The sequence below is a fragment of the Parus major genome, chromosome 11 (genome assembly GCF_001522545.3).
Source record: "Parus major isolate Abel chromosome 11, Parus_major1.1, whole genome shotgun sequence".
Classification (NCBI taxonomy): Eukaryota; Metazoa; Chordata; class Aves; order Passeriformes; family Paridae; genus Parus; species Parus major.
Window position 1 is genome coordinate 18,947,608 of NC_031780.1, and position 11,633 is coordinate 18,959,240.

At 46.6% G+C, this 11,633-nt stretch overlaps 2 protein-coding genes across 2 annotated transcripts in view; one reads left to right on the forward strand and one right to left on the reverse strand.

The window, feature by feature from the left end:
- Positions 1-258: 258 nt before the first annotated feature.
- On the reverse strand, positions 259-3,787 carry LOC107209912 (chemokine-like factor). The gene is made up of 4 exons (XM_015640105.1): positions 3,388-3,787; positions 3,152-3,310; positions 2,219-2,314; positions 259-649 (listed from the first exon to the last, which is right to left on the reverse strand). Exons 1-4 carry the CDS (start codon positions 3,454-3,456, stop codon positions 545-547), a joined length of 429 nt encoding a protein of 142 aa, XP_015495591.1. The 5' UTR covers positions 3,457-3,787; the 3' UTR covers positions 259-544.
- Positions 3,663-11,633, forward strand: part of TK2 (thymidine kinase 2) — a 12,853-nt gene continuing 4,882 nt past the window's right edge. Inside the window, exons 1-6 of the mRNA XM_015640101.1 lie at positions 3,663-3,774; positions 4,606-4,643; positions 5,369-5,443; positions 6,795-6,848; positions 8,779-8,868; positions 10,199-10,272. Of these exons, the coding sequence (XP_015495587.1) occupies positions 3,678-3,774; positions 4,606-4,643; positions 5,369-5,443; positions 6,795-6,848; positions 8,779-8,868; positions 10,199-10,272 (428 nt within the window). The 5' untranslated portion in view covers positions 3,663-3,677. The remainder of the gene's footprint in view (positions 3,775-4,605; positions 4,644-5,368; positions 5,444-6,794; positions 6,849-8,778; positions 8,869-10,198; positions 10,273-11,633) is intronic.

Genomic DNA, 11,633 nt, shown 5'->3' on the forward strand with positions numbered 1-11,633 from the left:
CGGGGGGCTTCTCCTCCCTGCCACTCTGAACACAGCACTGAGCCACCGGGAGCTCGGGGCTGGAGGTCACCCAGGCCAAAACCCGCTCAAAGGGTCTCAATCCTGAAATTTCAGGATGCAAAAACTTGTAATTCACATGGCACAAGAAAACCTTTCCGAAGGATGGGTCATTACATTTTTACTTTAAAGTTACATTTACTCCAATGTACTCTTTTACACCTGGTAAATAAATAAGATTAAATAATGCACTTAAGCCTGTTTGTTTTTTATTTTTATTAGAGAAAGAAGACAACCGTGAAAAATAATTTTCATACAGATAAAAATGTAATTAACTTTAGAAAAACATGACAATTTTCTCTGAAGCTTTAACTGGTGAAATTGCAACGCTGAAACTGCATTTGGAAAAGTATGAAACCTTATAAAGGATACCTGCAGAAACATCAGTGAGCAGGAAATTCAAAAATGTGCATGTGAAAATACAAATTCTTTAAAAGAGAGTGGGGAAACAGAATGGAGAACTCATTCTTTCACTAACACATCAATCCTATTTGGCAGGAGCACTCCTTCCTCTTGATTTATCATGGCTAATCTTCTTGAAAAGAAGAATCGCATCGGCAAGGCAGAGAACAAGCAATATAAGACCCAACACCTATAAAAATTACCATAAAATTAGTTCCCCCAATCAACCTTGTGCTTTTACTGTAATGACTCATCAAGGCAGCAGTAAACACATCTTCCTAACTTGGCTCTACCCTTGAAAGCTTGTGTGATTTGAAACAGCTGATAAATTAAACACCCACATTTACATCCCATCAGCTGTCTACAACCTGCTCTTTATGATGTTTGTGTCAGGCCTTGGAGATAGTGTGGTGCTCCCCTTGAAAGCTAAGCTAATGCTGCATTATGCCACAAAATGCTTTTACCCTAAATAAAAGCCCATCTGACTCTTTAAGGGTTGCTTAATGAGTGGGACTGGCCCTGAGAAAAGTCAAGGGGAAAAGTCAGTATTCATACAAACAAGCCCAGCAGGAAAATGCATTTCTCTGAAGCTCTGAATGGGAAACATATTCCAAATTGAAGAAAATGTAAATTATTTTAAAAATAGACAACCTGAGGCAGGTAACTGGAAAAATATGTTTGCAGAAGAGTCACTGAGTTAACTGACTCAGCTCCTGCCCCTCATCCCCATCCCACATGCACACAGAGACTTTTTATACAAGCACTGAATTATCTGATCAGGGGAGCTGTTTTCAGGAGAGCTCTTGGGAGACCACAGCTCAAGGCAGTTTGTGCCTCAGGAGAACAAACTGGGGGTGATTCTGTCCCCCCCAGCACTGAAGATGTCACATATTCCACCCAAACTTGTGCTCCCAGCTACCTGCTCAGTCTCCTGCTCCCACCTTTAATTTCTGTAAACTTCACAACTGAGAATATAAATTCTATTCCAGCACAGTCACTCTATCAGAAAGTCTCCTTTTTGCTTAGGGTGCCATTGCCAGTGAAGCCATCAGCTTTCACCCTCACCATCTCCAAAACTGAATCTGAAAGACCCCTCTGGCAGGTTTTAGGTTTATTTTGGTTGCTTGTCACATTTCAGCTTATCTTGTACTTCTAGAGACTTTCAAAACGGAGGGGTTTTCTTCCCCTACTTACTGTTTATTAAGGTTAATTACATTAGTTGCCATTTGAATTGAAAGTACCAGTTACTCAAACTGGTTTAATCTTAAAAACATGAAATTCTTACAATCATAGTAGGAACAAAACCCCTTTTCAACTGACATAGTTTTTCAGTTTGTGTAAGAAAAAACAATATATGCACCAGAAGGGAGTGTGTCTGTTAAAAAATTTCAACTCCTTTTAGCAGGACTGTTGGCATCTTTTCTCAAGTAGTACAACCAAACTGGATAGTCCTAAAAGAGGCATTTTCCTACCTAGGATTTGAAGCTATGGTAGCAAATGTAGGTAACTTGAAAACTCTAGAAATTTTAAGTGTTTCAGTACTTCTCTGTAGTCATCCCTACATCTTAGGAATGCAAATCTTAGCAATGTGAGGATTATTTTCTTTTAGTGAGATCCACTGAATGTACCTTGTTTGCTACTGCTGAGAGTGTTCTTCCAGGACAGTTGTTTGGATGGTCCTATCACAGTGTGAGTGTACCAAGAGAGTCAAATCACTGCACTTTAAGAACTGAAATTCATTAACAATGTTCCTACTTACTCCTCCAGCCAATGTCCCCTTGTTGGTCTTGATTATTATTGCAAACAAGCTCACAACGAGGAGGAACAATGCTGCAATCATCGAGTTGAAAATATCCTGAAACAGCCAGTGGAAGCAAAATATTTATTCTGAAATACAGGCCTGAAGGAGAACATGCAGAGCTCCCAACAGAGAAGGGATGGTTAAAAACGGCTGGATTGCCATGAACAGAGTTACAGAAATTTCCGTGTGAGAGGACACTGACACCCAGTGGTTTGAGGGTAAAAGGAGCGTTTATAGTAAAATTTCCTCGTTTTACCTTTCTTCTGTTGTTTTTGCATCAAATTTTTGCAACTTGGCTACACCTGATAGACTGAAGCAGCAAATACACGTACAAAAGGGAGGTAAGAGGATCACTTGTTAGCATTTGAATGAAAGCGTGTGACTAATTTGTGATGTGAAGGTATTTACACAGCGAGGCAAACGGCGCCCATGCCGGGAGGGGCTGTGATCGGATCCAAGAACTGATGGAACACAACGCTCCGCTAGGAAAAACTGCCTCAACCTCCACAGAACACTGGGGCTTGCCTTACCTGTGCAGAAACAATCACTGAGCCGGCTGGCAGTGTCCCCTGGGCCAGGCGATCCCTCCTGTTCACGGGCCTGCTGGCGCTCACACCAGCGGCCGCAACAGCCAGGGGACATTGGTGCCCACAGCCAGGGGACATTGGTGCCCACAGCCAGGGGACATTGGTGCCCACAGCCAGGGGACATTGGTACCCACAGCCAGGGGACATTGGTACCCACAGCCAGGGGACATTTGTGCCCTGAGCCAGGGGACATTGGTACCCACAGCCAGGGGACATTGGTACCCACAGCCAGGGGCCTCTGCTGCTCAGGGCCAGCAGCACTCACAGCCAGAGCAGCCGCTACTCGGAGCCCACGGGTACTCACAGCCAGCGGCCAGAAGAGGCACCGCATCCGCGCGTCGAGCCTCAGCAGGTAGAGCAGCAGGAACAGGGCGGTGATCGCCGTCTCCATGCTGGCCAGCGCCGTGTAGGCCTGGTGCGATCCCGCGGCCACGAAGCAGACGAGGGCGGCCAGCGCCACCAGCTGCGGGACAGGAGGGGACGGGGGTCAGCGGCGGCCCGGGCCTTGCCCGCGGGCCCCGGGGCCGCCCCCGGCCGTACCGTGCGGGAGATCTTCAGCGCGCCCCGCGCCGAGCGGGGGAAGGCCCGGTCCACCTCCAGACGCGGCATGGCGAGCCGGCGGTGCGCGGCGGGACAGGCACCCCGGGACGACGCCGGGAACCGGGGAGATGCCGGGGCTGATGCCGCAGGTGACCCCGGGGCCACAGCCGGCTCTGAACACGCCCCTCCTCACAGCGGCGGGGCGGAGGAAGTGATGGCGCGGCGGCGGAAGGGCCGGGGCGGGCCGGAGCCGGGTCCGGTGCGGGTCCGGGCGGCAGCGGCGATGGGCCATGTGGCGGCGGGGCGCGGCCTGGGCGCGGGGCCGGCGGGGCGCGGGCACTGCTGTCCCCGGGCCCTCAGCGGGCGGGCCCCGCGCCGCTGCCGGCCGTAAGTGCGGGGGGAACCGCGGGCACGGGCCGGGACCGGCGGCCGCCCCTGGGGCGCCTCTTCGGCTCGGTGTGGGCCCTCGGGATGCGCTGGAGCCGCTCCGGGGGAGCAGGGTCAGACCCTGGAGCGGTTTTAGGGGAGCAGAAGCGGGGTCAGACCCTGGAGCGGTTTTGGGGGAGCGGGATCAGACCCTGGAGTGGTTTTAGGGGAGCAGGAGCGGGGTCAGACCTTGGAGCAGTTTTGGGGGAGCAGGGTCAGACCCTGGAGCGGTTTTAGGGGAGCAGAAGCGGGGTCAGACCCTGGAGCAGTTTTGGGGGAGCAGGAGCGGGGTCAGACCCTGGAGCTCTGGCCGGGGGTGACCACCGAGCCCGTCCCTGCCTTCCTGCCATGCATGGCTGGGTGAAAGCTCTCGTAAGCTCAGCTTGGCTTGGACAGGTTTTTTACCGCAGTTTTGAGGTGTAAGGTGCTTGTTTTGGAGGTGCTTTGTAATCCTCACCGGGCTGCTCCAGCTGGTGTTTCCAAAAATTTCCTGTGCAAACCCACTGAGGAGCAGCAGATACAGCAAACATCTGGGCAAAGTGTGAGCACTCACCGTAGGCTCTTGGCAGCGTAAAGGACAGTGGAAAACTTCAGCTAAATCTGTGTTAGTCGGTGCCACAATGTGTCTGTTACATGACCTAATAATTACCTAAAACCTTGGAAATTTAGAAAATAGTGATATTAAGCCATAGGGAACCTAGAAATGTCCTGGAAGGCCTCACATTAAGAGGCTCAGTATAACCAAGTTATGCAGACCGCTTTGGTTTTAACTGTTGTTTGTTTCCATTCTAGATAAGCATTTGATAAAAAAAGATGCTAGAAAGAGAATTGTAAGTATTTGCATTTTGTTCAGGAAACTACGTATAAAGCGCAGCCTCTTTCATCATAATTCTATTATAATTTGAATGTATTTTAGTGGCAGCTGTAGGTCATAGCTGTGTGACTGTGTGGTGGTGGGTCTGTCACTGAGTTGTACTCTGCAAGGCTGGTCTAGTTCTGAAAATTATATTAAAATTGTGAGAGATCTGTGCAAAAATTATGAGGAATAAAACTGAGGGCTTGTGTCAGGACAGATTTCAATTTGGGTTCAGTATTGCATTGCTTTATATAACCCCTCTTGGCTATAAATTCTTTTAAGACAGTCAAAAAAAAATCTCTTATTTTAGTTGCTTAGGTTTCTGAATATAAAACTGATCCCTCTTAAGGTTTAAGATATCTATATAATGGATGCTGAAATGATTCCTTCAGCTGGCAATTTATTTGAAGTTGGGATCAGGTTTCTGAGGGGGGTTGTGGCAGAGTGGGGGGCAGCAGGTGACCCTCTGGAACCCCTGGGATCCTGGGAAGGGGGAGGAAGATGGAAGCAGGGCAGGGGCTGGCTCTGGGGGTAGCAGGGAGATCTGGGAGAGTCACAGCTTCCAAATGGATCCCCAGTGCCTTCCCGTGAAATAACCTCTTCCCAATGTAGGGAGCTGGCATGTTGGAATGGGCAAGGTGCATTTCTGTTCACTGTTGTGCCACAGTGGGGTCTCAAAGTGACTCTGTTTTTCACCAGATCTGTATCGAGGGCAACATAGCGAGTGGAAAAACAACATGCCTGGATTATTTTGCACAAACTACCAGCATTGAGGTACTGGATGCACATTTCTTTTTCCTTATTTCTGTCACTGAGCAGCTGTGTTAGATCTTGTCTGAGATCTGACGTGTCCTTGGGTGTGTGAGGAGGGAGCAGCAGGGGCTGAGCCAGAGGCTTGCTGGGGCACCACCCCAGTTGTTTACAGTCAAATTGCAGCAGAGAAATGTAAATCACATATGGTATGTACTGGATGCCAAAATACCAGTAAAACCTGTGAATCTGAGTTTGTACCTTTGTAAAATAACAGCAACCCACAGAGCATGGGCATGTTTGGACTTGCCTGTTTGCCATTTCACGTCACTGAAATCTTAGATGGGTCTGGTAAAAGCAAAGTAAATAATTACTATGTAAAAATACCTATGCCATGTAACAGAGATCCCAGTGAATAGATGGCTTTTTTTTTTATAAAAAAGGAAAATCTGTTAGAACCATTTCAGGAGATTTCTTAGAGTGATCTGGTATTTGATTTTGTCTTGCTTAGAACCAGATATGGGGAAGGGCAGGCTTGGTGTATTTTAAACTAAATCCAGGCCAAACCTCAGTGAGCAGTTGTTTTTATAGAACAGATATTAATGCTTTCCCCAACAGACCTGGTAACACATTTGGTAGTAAGTTTTAGGAATCCTTACAGAAATTCTGTGTTGCCAGATGTTATTTGGTAATTTAACAGGAATTGTCCTTGTGAAGTAATTAACTGTTAATCCAAAGGATAACAGACTTTAATTTGCATACAGTGCAGCATTTTTAAGTAGCTACTTAAGTTCCCAGGCTGATGAGATTCTCCTGGGCCTGACTCTACAGTACTATTGCAGATTTAGACCCTGTTTGAACCAGGTAGGTCTTTTGTGATTTTACCTATTCAGGGTAGAAGCTTTCCTGATTCATTTTGTAAAAGATTTGAATACATGTTGTTTGTTAGAACACTAAAATAAAAGGAAAACAAATGTGGTAGCAGTCTGATCCTCTTCCTTTGCTGGCAAGTGTTATTTTCTGAGAAATTAATTTGTGAGGGGATGGGCTTGGCATTGAAATGCTAAGTACTCTGCTAAGCTGTTCTTTCCCTTACATGGCACTGATTTTCATTTAAAAAAATTCTCCCCACGCTTATGAGGTAATCAGTGTTTAAAAATGCTAAGAAAATGTTGGATATTGACACTTCTCTGTTTTTCAGCAGTGTTACAGAATTCAGTGCTTTTTTTTAAGTGTGATGAGCTTTCCAATACAACTCCTAAATACTCTGATTTACTGCACAAATATTCCTTAAAAATAGTTGTGCACTTGTAGGGTCACATTAAGTATTTTGAATCTAAGATGTGTTTAACATGGAGCAATTATTTTTAACCAGGTTTTGAAGGAACCCTTGAACAAGTGGAGGAATGTTCGAGGTCATAATATCCTGGTGAGTGGCAGAAATTATTTCTGCAGTTACAGTGACTTCTTTTAGCAAGACATGTCTGGTGGCTTATTATCAGCCAGCAAAACTGCTACAAAAGGTGTGATCCAAATCTCACAAAGCGAAAACTAAAGCTTCACGAAGCAAAAAGCTTCTACTGCAATTAAGACATGCATGTAATAGAAACATTGCATATAAAATGTGGTTTTGGCAAGGACTGGGTGTCCAGTGGGGTGTGAGTTAAAGCAATTCCCAGGAAGGTAAGCCCTGAGTGTTTCTGAATGTGCTTGTGCCTGTTTCAAAGATGAGAAGGATGTCACTCGAGGTGAGGGGTGGACCTGGTCTGTTAATGTTTGGAGTTCTGTGAACAGTTCTGGTGCCTCCAGCATAAAAAGGACATGGAACTGTTGGAGCAGCTCCAGAAGAGGCCACAGAGCACCTCCCCTGTGGAGCCAGGCTGGGAGAGCTGGAGCTGCTCAGCCTGGAGAGGAGAAGGTTGTGTGGAGACCCCAGAGCTCCTCACAGAGTCTGAGGGGCTGCAGGGACCCCAGAGAGAGACAATTCCTCAGGAACTGCAGTGACAGGACACAGGGAATGAGTGAAAATTGAAAGAGGGGGAAACTCAAGGTTAGATATTGGGAAAGATTCTTTACTGGCAGGGTGGGCAGGCCCTGGCACAGGGTGCCCAGAGCAGCTGGGGCTGTCCCTGGATCCCTGGCAGTGCCCAAGGCCAGGCTGGACATTGGGGCTGGAGCAGCCTGGGACAGTGGGAGGTGTCCCTGCCCATGTCAGGGGTGGCACTGGATGATCTTTAAGGTCCATTCCAACCCCTTTGGAAGGTGTGAATCTGTGATCCTGTGGCTGCTGCAGATAAGGAATATTCAGCCCAGCGAGGTGTTGTGGGCTTCTGTTGTCTTTTGGGTGACCGAGGCTTCTTGGAACTGTTCGCCCCAGGATGTCTGTGGGTCCCAGCTGCACACTGGCCTTGCTGGGATGCTGGAAGCAGTCCCTGCTGTCAGTCCTGTGCTTGGGGCTCATGTCCTCTGCAGAAACCCCGCGGTGGCCGGGGCAGGGATCTGTGCTCAGGCTCTGCAATCTGCTCTGTGGACACACCCCAAACCATACTTGTCCCAACATGTATGAAATACCATCGGTGTTAGCACAGGCCCTCTGGAACTGCAAAGTGTCCTTCCTAGGAGTTGCTGATGCCTTTCTGATTGTTAGTGAAAGGGTGGGGCATGTGTTGCAGCATGGACAGCAGCCTTAGAGCACTGGGAAAGTCTGATTTCGGCAGGGAGAAAAGGAGAAGGTCAGACCTGTGGGCTGAATCTATGCTGCTGGTTCAAAACCTGTCACTTCAGCCAACAGACACTGAATGGTATTTTATTTTGATTTATATATCCTCTGCTGTGCAGGATATATTGTTGCTTGTGAGTTCTATGTGTTTGTGGAATTGCAGCAATCAGAAAGTGAAACAGCTACTAGAGGGCTGCTGTGAGGATACTTTGGGAAGGACAGCTGCCTGTGGTAAAGGACACATTTTCTGAGGCCCAGACCGTACTTAGAACCCTGCTTGATTTCTGGATGCACTCACTGGGTGTACTGAGAGTCTGTCAGTGCACAGCAATAGAGTAGTAGGTAGGTTTTTTTTATTACTTGGTTCTGACTGTTCCATGTGCAGAATAAACCTGTTCCTGCTGACTTCAGCCAACCTCCCACTCAGTGTCTGCAGGGACAGGGCCATTGTTCTACATCTCCATTGTGGAGAGCAAATGATCACTTAATTCTTGTCAAACCTCATCAGGTTTTCCACTGTTTAGTGCACTTCTTAGAGCAAAGCTGTTGAAAAGCAAAATCTTCCTAAATACCCAACTTCCTGTTGTGCTGTTTGTCTTAACAAATGTCCATCTGTCCTGCTTCCATCTCTGACCCCAAGGGCTTAATGTATCAGGATGCATCAAGGTGGGGGATAACTCTGCAGACCTATGTCCAGCTGACCATGCTGGAGCAGCACACCAGGCCCATGGTAAGGAAACTTCTTTTAAGAGTAATTAGATGTAGTTATGAGTGCTAAATCCTTTTAACCTCGTATATAAGAGTTAAGATGCTGTGTGTGTTCATTCCTTGTTCCTGCAGTGAGTGGGAATTTCTGTGGTGCAGACATTGATAAGCTCAGTGTGTGCTCTGGGGGTAAACCTTCTGTCTCCTGCCTGCTCACAACTTCCCCAAACTGATCCTGCTGTTTGGGCACACCCTCTGAAACTAGGCTTGCACAAATCTCTTCCTCATTTCATATCAGTGACTTGTCTGTAATTTCATTATTTCACATCTGTGGCAAACACCAAGAAATCTTGTGTTAGAATTCATAGTACTGCTTCATGCTGTCTAATACATATTTAGCCATTGCTTCTTCTGCTTATGCAAAATACTTCCACTACCATTTTCTATTGCTTTTTCAGGTGGTTTACTTCCTTTTTTCATTGTAATTTTTTCCTTTTTTTAATGATAAAAAGGTAGGATGTGAAATTTAATAAGATTTCTTCATTCTTTTCTCCTTCAAACACTTTTTGTTTCCATTCTATGCTGTCTTCTTTTCCCTGATCACAAGACCTGGTCTTAGATGCCATGCTTATATTTTACTGATAGTTCTTATGTTCTGTTTTCTGAGTTTGTGTCAGGGCAAACTTTTCAGCACTGCCAAATATGAAAGTGGCACATACAATCATTATTTTTTTTGGAAGAGGTGTTTTTCCAAGACAATAGAAATTCTGTTCTGTTGGAGAAGAAGTTCATTCAAGAATTCCTGAGGATTTCCCTGTATTTCAGTCTGATCTTTTTTGTTATTTGAGCCTTGCTGGAGCCATTTTTGTTTTGTTAATGTGCAGAAACCAGGGTTGGAAGTTGCTCTGCCATGCTCAGGAGTGTCAGAGGATCTTCCTGCTCCAGCATGAAGTGCTGGTGGAGCACATACAGGGCTGGCTGAGGCCAGGGCTCTGTCAGCTGCAGTTACTTCTTTTAAAAGTCTTGTTTCCTTTCTTGAATGTGTCTGTTGCCAGCCCTGTGCTGTGACCCAGCAATGCATGGGATGGGGCAGCAATAGGTCCCAAGTGGATTGCTGCTTTTTTGTACCCTGAGTTACCTTCCCTGCTCAGCTGGGCACTTAACTTTGAACTGGTGCCTGAATAACAAATTAGAGTAAGGTCAGGAGCCCTTGTTTGTTTTGTGATTCCCACCCTCAAATTCCCACTCTTGTGCGTTTGTTTCTCACAAGATCTGAAAATTGTGTTTCATATGTGCCATATGAGTCTGCAAAGAAACAAGCATGAAAATGTACAGAGTCAAGTTTTATGTTGCAGATTTCCCCCATAAGGATGATGGAGAGATCAATTCACAGTGCAAAACACATTTTTGTGGAAAATCTGTATCGAAGGTATGGGGTGTGGTTTTCTACTTTACTTTCTTGGATTATTTTAAATATATATCTAATCAAATGGTAATTTCTTTGGTAATGTGCATTTAAGGGGCTGTGAAATCTGCCAGTTCTGTGTTGGGGTGGCAGTGTGTTTGGGGCTGTGCTGCCCACCTCCTGTAGGACTCTGGAAAGCCTGTCAGCAGTGCTTCTGCATATTTAGAGCTCAGTATTGTTTAGACACCATCCATTGAAGTTACCTGCTCTCCAGCTGAATCCCCAAATCTTGCTTGAATCAAACACATGCTGAATGGGTAAAAAGCCACGAGGATATAAAGAATAAGACTGTAGGAGGAGAGAACTGGGCACTGTTGTCCAGCCTGGCATCCAGGATTGGCATTTCTTGCAAGCCAGGACTCAAGTCCTGTGCTCTTGCTCATAATCAGGATTGACAGGTTCAAAACAGACTGCAAACCTTGGTAGGCTGTGGGTAAAGAAAGAACAATCACCTGTTACCTGCCCTAGGTATAACTGACCCATCCCAAACAAACTGAAATGCTGCAGGGATTAGTCAGGGTTTTGTTTGTTTGGAATGCTGACCTTTCTGTGGAGGAGTGTCTGTGACAGGTGGGTTCCAGTGGCTTTTCAGTGGCCTTGAGAGACAAACCCAGTGTGTGCCACAAGGTGTCATCCGTGCTGCACCAGCACCTCTGCCACGGGAATGCCTTTGGAAGTGGGGAGAGACACACCCATTACTCATCCCAGTCCACACACGGTGCAAACAGCCTGGAATAGCCTCATTTTTCCTCTTTTTTCATTGTAGACAAAGTGCTTTTCTCCCAAAGACTTGATTGCTATGAGGCTAAATCTGTGTCCTGGTTTAGGGCAAATCTGGGAGAAAACCTCTGAATGGGGTCCTTCCAGAAAGCAAATTCAAGTGGCCCCTCCCCCAGCTGGTTCAGGAAAAGATTTCCGTGGAGAAAAGTGGAAAAAAATATTTATTTAACAGAAATTGAATAATATAAAACAATAAAACTTCTCACTGTTCAAAGAGATGGCAAATCCAGAACAAATCCTTTCCATGGGGTAGCTCAGCCCTCTCAGTCTCTTTTCAGTCCCTCCAGGGCTGGAAAGTGCCAAGGCCCAGGCCCTGGTGGGTCACAGGTGTGAGCTCCTGGGGTTTGTCTGGGCTTTCAGTCCAGAGCAGGATTGAACACACCCAAGGAAAAAGGATAAAAACAGTCCAGGGAACTTCCCTGCCTCAGCTAGCTAAAAAACAAATAGCAAAGGAGAGCTCTGTCCCTCTGTCTGTCCATGCTGCAGACACCACAGGAGCAGGATGCACTGAGGGCTCTCTGAACACAGCCCAGGAGCAGGATGCA